At 39.9% G+C, this 9,329-nt stretch overlaps 1 protein-coding gene across 1 annotated transcript; it reads left to right on the top strand.

Annotated features, from left to right (window-relative positions):
• The first annotated feature begins 3,526 nt into the window (after positions 1 to 3,526).
• LOC148736135 (uncharacterized) lies at positions 3,527 to 8,378 on the top strand. The gene is made up of 4 exons (XM_088752490.1): positions 3,527 to 3,908; positions 5,510 to 5,818; positions 7,114 to 7,241; positions 7,803 to 8,378. Exons 1-3 carry the CDS (start codon positions 3,626 to 3,628, stop codon positions 7,212 to 7,214), a joined length of 693 nt encoding a protein of 230 aa, XP_088608616.1. The 5' UTR covers positions 3,527 to 3,625; the 3' UTR covers positions 7,215 to 7,241; positions 7,803 to 8,378.
• The last annotated feature ends 951 nt before the right edge of the window (positions 8,379 to 9,329 follow it).

Below are 9,329 nucleotides of genomic sequence, written 5' to 3'. Positions count from 1 at the left end.
TAATTAACAAATGGTAAACACCACATCGTACACTATTGAGTTATGGATGCACGCGGGAGGTTGCTAAGCACGAAAGAAGCGTAAGAGTCGCTCGAGGCAATAGCCGAGAGTGACTCTAGCTTCTTGAGTGCTTAGCAAACCTCCCAAGTGCATCCATAACTCAATAGTGTACGCTGTGGTGTTTACCATTTTTTTTATAACATAACATTAACACATTGTAGCTAAAGAGTTCCCTTTTATTTAACAAATCTTACGTGACCAGAAAAAAACAAGCGCGCGCGGAAAAATAGTCTTTGCATTTACTCACGTCAGCAGCGTACACCCATGGGCAAATGGGGGACGCTAAATTGACCAATCAGAGCGCGCGCTTTACTTTGGTTATGTTATAACATAGAATTTTAGTCTTTAGAGAAGACGAAGGTCAAATTTTAAACAAAAATTAAACGTATTATTGGAGATAATAACGAGGGTCAATAAGGGGAATTGAAATTCACCAATAACTGCGCGTCAAAAGCACCAATAACAGCAAACCAAGGTACTTGCTGTAATGACACGTACTCAGTTTGACAAATGGTAAACACCACAGCGTACACTATTGAGTTACGGCTAACGGATACACGCGAGAGGTTGCTAAGCATGAAAGAAGTGTAAAGGATCGCGCGAGGAATTCGCACGAGGTGATAGCCGAGAGGGACTCTTGCTTCTTGAGTGCTTTGCAAACCTCCCGCGTGCATCCATAACTCAATAGCGTTCGCTGTGGTGTTTACCATTTGATTTATAACATAACATTTACACATTGAGCAAAATATTACGTTTTATTCACACTGAAATCTTACGTGACCAGAAAAAAAAAAAGCGCACGGAAACTAGTCTTTGCATTCACTCACGTCAGCAGGTTACGCCCCTGGGCAAATGGTGGACACTAAATTGACCAATCAGAACCCTCGCTTAACTTTGCTTATGTAATAAATTTGTCTTGGTCGCCTGAGAAGGCTGGCAGTTTAGCTGTCAAAACGTCGCGATCAGTACAATTTTACTGTTGCGTTACGAGATCGAGACTGAACTTTGGACCAAACGCGTATGCTTTTCTATCTTCTCGAATTATCACTGATATTTTGGGGTAAATTAACCAGCTAGAAGTTTTACTGTTTATCGTGTTTAAACCGTCAGTGAAATCGTCCGTAATATTAACTGAGCGGTCAGTACAAAATACAGACTCTGACTGCAGACTACAGACTTGGTACAAAATGCAGACTGCAGACTGGATACAAAATTCGCCATTTTCTAAACGAGCGGCGGTCTGGGTAAGATTTGCCACCATAAAGGCTCTTGGGATCGTTTGGAGGGACAACGTGAAGGTAAACAAACATGGGGCACTATAACTGCTGTATTCCAGGCTGCACTAATCGTTACAGAAATGCACCTAACCATCAGTATTATAGAATTCCTAAAGACCCTGATATATGTAGAAAGTACGTGGTTCTTACGAGGAACGAGACGATGAAATTAGATTCTACGAGTACGCGGATTTTCTCTGCTCAATTCGATGGAGGGGAAAAACTTAGCAGAACACACTTGCCTTCAATTTTACCATCGAAAAAACCGACAGTTCCACGTAGAGGACTCAAGAGGGCCAGTTTCAAAGATGCGCAGAAAATGGAGGAAGCCGAAAAAAAGAAAAACAACACTTGCTCAGTTACCACTGGAAGCGAACTTTAAATTTGAAGAACAGTCGGACAATATGAATGTTAATGCTGACACCAGTACCAGTGTGGAAATACAAACGTTAATTACTGGAGACCAACTAAACAGTTTATATGACAGAATACAAACAAGTGAACAAGAAATTGTTAAGCTAAAGGGACAGATTCAGCAGTTGAAGAGAGAAAACAACAACGTAAAAGAGGTGAACAGCAAATTACAACAGTGGTAATTTGAGCAATTTGAGCAAGTGTTGTTTTTCTTTTTTTGGTTTGCTCCATTTTCTGCGCATCTTCGAAACTGGCCCTCTAGAGTTCTCTACGTGGAGCTGTTGGCCTTGTCCATGGAAAAATTGAAGGCAAGTGTTTTCTGCTAAACCGGCTTTTCACCTCCATCGATATCAGCAGAGAAAATCCGCGTACTCGTAGAATCTAATTTCATCGTCTCGTTCCTCATAAGAACCACGTGCTTTCTACGTATATCAGGGTCTTTGGGAATTCTATGATACTGAATGTCAGGTGCATTTCTGTAACTATTAGTGCAGCCTGGAATACAGCAGTTATAGTGCATCATGTTTGTTTACCTTCACGCTGTCCCTCTAAACGATCCCAAGAGCCATTGTAGTGGCAAATCGTACCCAGACCGCCACTCGTTTAGAAAATGGCGAATGTAATCAGAGGATTTATACTGTTTTTTCGTCTGAAATAAGATAACATGTCATCTTGCGACTAACAGAGTGTCACGCAATCGGTTTTTCCGCGATCATCCGAGTTTCACCATCGTTTATTCACTATTGTTGAATATTCTTTGCCCATTCCCTCGTATATTTAACAATTATTCCACGAGCGCGCGTTGGATATGAGATGATAGATAGCCATCGAGGCGCGTAGCACCGAGTTGGCTATAATCATCTCATATCCAACAAACGCGAGGAGAATAATTGTTTTATTAAAAACGCTACATTAAATGATTAAATTTTATTAAATTTTTAACTCCCTTGCTACGCTTACCATATCGTAGTTTATGGTATATTGGCTCATAAACCATAATGGCTAAGCCAATGAAAAGTCTTGAATTATCCAGTGATCCAGCTTTTAATAATTTGTTTTTAACAAAGCATCCAGGCAACAATTGTTCTTAAATACAATTTCAATTTTTTGCAACCGGTCTGTAGTCTGCAGTCTGCATTTTGTTCTGACCGAGCAACTGAGTTGATAATGTAAGTTCGCCACCGTAAAGAGTTACTAAAGCTGATATTTCGAGCGTTAGCCCTTCGTCATAGCGAAAGACGAAGGGCTGTCGCTCGAAATATCGGCTTTAGACACTCTTTAGGGTGGCCAATTTACATTATCAACTCTGTTGATAGTAAAAAATTATCCTGTAATCCCCTCACCGACGCAGCATAAATCCACAGTTTCTTTAGAAACTTCGCCTCTACATTCATATGTTTATCAGACCTGGCCGCTTGGCCGTTAGTTGTTGCGGAATCATTTCTTGTACTGACTTGCATACGGCTTTCTCGTTTGAACTACGCAGGGAAACAAGTAACAACAGAATAACTTAGCACAAAGAAAAGTTCCTTTTCACCACTGATGAAGAACAATAAAACGTCTGTAAGGACCAAAATTCCTCTGATTTAAATTCCTCCAAGTTAGTACTGCAAACTTTTATATAACTCGTAATATTTCTACGAGATCCTTTGGAAAATTATCGCATTTATGGCTTTTACGATGGTGTTTTGGATGCGGCTTGTTAAATCGGCATCGACCGCCATCTTTGTTTCGATTGAGAACTGCTGACCAATATCACAGTCGGGTTTATAATACCGGAAATGTAAAAATTCCTCCAAATTAGCCAACTTCCGTGAGTTTGAGACGAGCTTTTTTTGATATTTTGGTTCGTTAAAGTCTTCGATAGTCGCTAAATGGAATCAATTGCCACGATTTCTCTTATCAATCTCGCCTTAGACTTGTCAATCGATTGGAAAATGCTTGGGCGTTATCTTAAACTTCATCAAGAAGTATCAAGTATCTGTGCTGACTACGAAGAAGTAGCCGAACAAGCTTACCGAATGCTACAACTTTGGAGAGGGAAAAACGGAACTCAGGCTACTTATCAAGCCTTGGGTAAAGCACTTAAACAAGTGCCGCGTAATGATTTGGTAGAAGACTACTGTATTGGAAAAAACAAGGACTTTTTGGACCAGGGTAAGCGATTGGTATCTTTTCAAAGTCTATTATGCAGTGCCCATAACAACAAGAGTAGCAACACATCTAGAGAAATTCGATTTCTTAGAAGGGATTTCATTCAAGGAAAAAGCTCGTTCGTGGGCTCTTGATTCTGTCTCCTGGAAGAGTATATCGCGTATCATTACCTCATTTCGGAATGACTGATACAGTCTTAACGATTATTACTTGAATGATTATTACTTGAATGAATAGCAGCGTTAGATCCTTTGGTAAACAATGTGATGATTTTGAGAAGTTAGTATTTGGACATTTAACCAGCAAACAAACAAAACAAAACAAAAACAATGGGCAGATATGCGCTGAAAATCATCAGACTTGTTAGCAGTCAGAATGATACACACTTTTATATACTACAGTACTAAATCGTTTTGAGGGGAAGCGGTGGACCAGGAATCTAAAGGGATGGGGGGGAAGGGTGTTTGGTCGTGTCTCTGAGCTATTGCCATGATTTTAGTGATATAGTGCGATGCAAAACGATAGTAAACCATGGCATGCACTTTAAGAAAACCACAAATGTAACACCAACGAAAGGGTAGCGAAACAAAAGAGTTAATAAATGTGCGTTTGAAAACTTTGCACATTTATACAAAACGAAAATCTAAAATCACCTAATTTTGCAATTTCGTTGTTTGCAATCCATTAAATCTTCTCCATCTTAAGCTGCCCTTGCGTCCTCTTACACCGCCTCCCGGTTAGCTCAATTGGTAGAGCGCCGGACTGTTGTGCGGGAGGTCGTGATTTCAAATCCGGCCGGACCAACACTCAGGGTCTTTAATTAACTGAGAAGAAAGTGCTGCCTTTGTAATAATATCTGCAAATGGTTAGACTTTCTAGTCTTCTCGGATAGGGACGATAAATGGAGGTCCAGTTTCCTGCAGGGTTGGGGTAGGAGACGTTAATTTCCCACGTTAATTTCCCGCCTCCCGGTTAGCTCAATTGGTTAGAGCGCTGGACTGTTGTGCGGGAGGTCGAGGGTTCGAGCCCCGGCCGGACCAACACTCAGGGTCTTAAAATAATTGAGAAGAATATGCTACCTTTCTTTAACATCAAGTAATGGTTAGATATTCTAGTCTTCTCGGATAGGGACGAATAAATGGAGGTCCCGTCTCCTGCAGGGTTAGGGGCAGGAGACGTTAATTTCCCACGCACGAGATTACTGTGTGATGGATGTCCTCCCCTGGGGTGGGATGGGTGGGTAACAGGACCCCCGTTGATACCAGTGTTTACTACACTGAAGGGGCTATCCTGTATAAATATAGATGTCTGTCTGTCTGTCTGTCTGTCACACACGAGATTACTGTGTGATGGATGTCCTCCACGGGGTGGGATGGGTGGGTAAAAAAGGGGTTAGGTGTCAATTGGAACGAAAGTTCTGTTCCCTTCTCCTGCCATTCCTGTGGCGAATGAATTAAACTTAAACTTAAACTTAAACTCAAACTCTTGATATATCACGGCCTTTCTACCGAGCTAAAATACAGACTGGGCTCCATCGGGTCTTAAGTATTTCTAGAAATAACCACTCATTCGATTGTCTCATTTGTTGTCTTAATACCTTACAGGGATCCAAATCCAAGGACTTAAGACCGGGGAAGTTTCCAACAGTGACTTAACCTCCATCGCCAAAGAATTAGGAATAAAGTGGGTTTGGGTTGGTCGACTTCTCGGGCTGGAAGACTTCTTGTTAGACAGCATCAGAAAGGAACAAAATCGAGTCTCTGATTGTAATTACGAAATGCTCCAGTCGTGGCGCAAGGAAAAAGGTACTGAGGCAACTTACGAGTGCCTTGCAAGGGCTTTGTCACACAGAGCAGTTGGCATGCGAAATGTTGCGGAGAAATTTTGCGTGGAAAATCAGGAAAAAAAGTTGGGTATGTTCTAGTCGTTGAATAATAAGATAAACTTAACTCTCAGATAACTTATTAAGAAAAAAGACAAAAAAATTATAGAAATGCATGCTTCATATCTACAAGGAGAGAAAAAGAGAAGAACCCTTGCCTTAATAGCCGACCCTGAAGTCTGTAATGTTCTTTCCTCATAAGCCTCTTTTAAAAAAGAAAAGAACTTCACTAAGTAATGAGAGAGAGAGAAACTGCATGTATATGTAAATGTATAAAGGCTGATAGTTACTAAGGAAACTGTTTGGGGCTACTTCGGTGGGGGTAACGAAATAATCTGAATATATCAACAAATTTGGAATGGTAAATTGGCCACCGTTACGATTATAAAAGCTGACGTTTCGAGCGTTAGCCCTTCGGAGCGAAGGGCTAACGCTCGAAACGTCAGCTTTTATAATCGTAACGGTGGCCAATTTACCATTTCAACTTTGTTGATATATTCAAATTATTATGTATATGTATAGCTGTTCTTAATTTCAATACGTATGATTTATAACCGCAGTTCAAAATATATGAACTTCATATATTCATCGCATGTAATTGGATTGAAGTTGCGAAAAAAAAAATGGCGGACAATTTGAATCATATTTCCGACGACGGAGAGTCGGAATAGCTGGCAAATATAGATCCAAGTTTATTAGAGGAATCGAACGAAGAAAAACAGCTAGACGACTGGGAAATATCTTCATTTATTGAAGAAAATAGAAACTGCAACGCGACAACGCGCCACTTCCGTTCCGCTTCGCATACTTCTGTCACGCACTCCTTGTAGATAAATATCGGGCGAAATTCGCCCGCACTCATCATCATCATCATCATCATCATCATCATCATGTTTATTTGTTCAAGCAGGTTGAATTTATTGGCAACTGTATAAGCTGATGTGGATGATGATGATGATGATGATGATGATGATGATGAAGATCTATAGTACTCACGTTGACATTGTCAAAGAAGGCTGTTTTAATTCAAATGTCGAAGAACAGAAACCAAAGGAGTCACATCAGCCACTAAAATAAAAGCTTAACGTCATTATTGGCCAAAGAGAGCTCAAAATTAAAGCAGCCAAACTGCCAAAATTGTTGGAGAACGCGGATGACAAGGTTTCTGTTGGATCAAGTTTTGCGTCCGATTGGTTCTGACGTGAAATCGCGCGTTTTCTGGAGCAATCTCATTACTTTCAACACCACTAAAATTGAAAATTGCTCAATCTATCCTTCCAATAAATGTGTTTTGAATATTGCTCAATGCTTCTACTGCATCCTCAGGAGAAGGAACCACGCCATTAGATGAGGAAATGGAAAATTTAGCACTTGCCAGTTCTCCGGAAAATAATTTTGAGACCGCGGTAGCCGGAACAGATCGTTAACCGAAGAAGAAAACAAAGGCTCACCAGGTAAGCTGAGAGAATTTTAAAATTTATTATTCTAGTTCATAGATAAGAAAAATGCCCAAGAATACTCAGGTTGGTCATAATAAGACTGTTCAAGTTCAAATAAATGATTGTAAAGGATGATTTTTCAATCACTGATGCCCACAGATCGAATCTCTTCTTATTAGACATTTGACGTATGAGCTGCTTCCTGTTTTTGTTTTGTTTTGTTTTTGGTTTTGTTTTCTCTTTTTACTCATAAAAGAGTTCTTCTCCGAAATATGCTTAAGTTAGGAAACCTCGCCTCATCCACTGTTCTAAAGGACAAAGCGACTGGGACTTGTTTGAGTCGAGTTTTCGAGCATCCTTCCTTCTACTTCTGTCATTAACTTAATTTCTTATTTCTCGGTTGGAAACTACAAGATACGATGAGAAGGAAAAGAGGAAAGGAAAAATAATTTCTCATGAAACAAAATCAGACATAATTCATTTAATATCCTGTTTCTTCTACAGTAAAAATAAGAAGCCGGAAATTGAGACAAAAAACACGAGACACTAAAAAATCTTATTTTTCGTTATCACCAGGTTCAACGCGAAGAATTAAGTGATGAATGAATGGATCGAGTCAAAGTCTACTGTCAGCTTTTTTGTGGCATGGGGACACAGTAAATCCTTGAAAGAAAAGACGCATTCTCGAAAACATATCCCAGGCACACATAGTGAGCAGGCCAGGAATGTAATTATCATTGGTTTTCTCAACCAAGAAAAAAGCGTTTGAGCAGGAGATTTTACTAGTAAGAGTTTAGATAACAAAGCATTTTCATAGATAATCGATGTATCTACTTGTGTTCCTTTTTTTTAATTGACTAATGTACGTCACAACCACGAATAACAATTACGTACAAATTGCGATGCTAACGGTTTCGTTGGAAGCTAGGAGTAAAGTAATCAATCAAATAAATCGTCAAGAATGAAACTTTTTCACGTGCTTGTGAATGCTTTTTATTTTTATTTTAGCGACACAACGTGCGTTAAGCGTGTACATAGGGGGGGCTGACAGTCAATTAACCTTGTTACTAACTCACAGTTGTATCAGAGTACAGGAATTGTTGTAACTCTGTACGCTGTGGGTTTGAAGAATACACCTTGTGCGTCACTGGAGTTTGATCCACTCGTTCTTAATCTTCTCTAATAATTGATCAAGCACCCAATAAGTATAGGTAATCGCATGGGGCCGCGTAAAATTAAGGATTAATGTCATGCGTGTTTTCGGAAGTTGCTGAAATTGCCCGAGTTATTTATCATGCTCGTACCCTTAGCTTCTTAAACGGCGCATGTACGTCCAAGACATAATTCAGTAGACTGTCCCAGATGCTATACTTGTCCTCGATCGAATCAAAAATATCTCCAACATGCCATGGTGCCATATGCAGATCGTATTTCAGTTCTTCTTAATTGCCGGTGCATGGTCGCTCAGCTCTGGGTTAAAGACATCACACCCTTGAAACAGATATAGCTTGTTAGTGAGAACGATATCCAAAAGGGTTTGGCTGTGGTCTGTTATTCTAGTGGGTTTATTAATGAGGCAAGAATAACCATGTATATCTTCCAAATCCAACAATATCCTGCCCTCTCTTCGTTCAGGTCTCAGTCGATCTAGATTAAGATCCCCAAGGACTATAATAAATTGTTTTTGAAGTGAGGCAAAGGTGCAGATGTTGTTTAGTTCTTCCTCTAACCTGAGGTAATATTGCTCATCGGTAGATTTTGAGGGTCTGTAGATTCCCACTACTACTACATCATGTTTCTCAAAATTGACTTCAACAATTAAAGGTCCAATAGTCGAAAATTTTCGGTGAACTGCTAATTTCTTGAATGGTGTTATCGAGGATACAAATGCCATAATACCACCACCACCCTTGGTACGGTCATTGCGGTAGATGTCATAGCCACTGATTTTGAACTGAGCAGTAGGGTGTTCCGTCAATTTTTGTTTCTGTAAGAAAGAAAACCTGTGCTTTGAATTCTTTCACAAGCTGTTTCACCTCCTCAAGTTTATTTTGGATTCCATTGATGTTCAAATGCGCTATAAGAATCCCTCGGTCATCATCG

Source organism: Stylophora pistillata, chromosome 3, assembly GCF_964205215.1.
Source record: "Stylophora pistillata chromosome 3, jaStyPist1.2, whole genome shotgun sequence".
Classification (NCBI taxonomy): domain Eukaryota; kingdom Metazoa; phylum Cnidaria; class Anthozoa; order Scleractinia; family Pocilloporidae; genus Stylophora; species Stylophora pistillata.
Note: the sequence above shows the minus strand (reverse complement) of the source record. Positions and strands in the feature narration are given on the sequence as shown.

Excerpts from the sequence above, each read along its gene's own strand:
- LOC148736135 (XM_088752490.1), top strand. The coding sequence starts at position 3,626 with ATGGAATCAATTGCCACGATTTCTCTTATCAATCTCGCCTTAGACTTG. Across the intron at positions 3,909-5,509 it reads CAAGGACTTTTTGGACCAGG|GGATCCAAATCCAAGGACTT; the intron begins GTAAGCGATTGG and ends AATACCTTACAG. Across the intron at positions 5,819-7,113 it reads AAATCAGGAAAAAAAGTTGG|GAGAAGGAACCACGCCATTA; the intron begins GTATGTTCTAGT and ends CTGCATCCTCAG.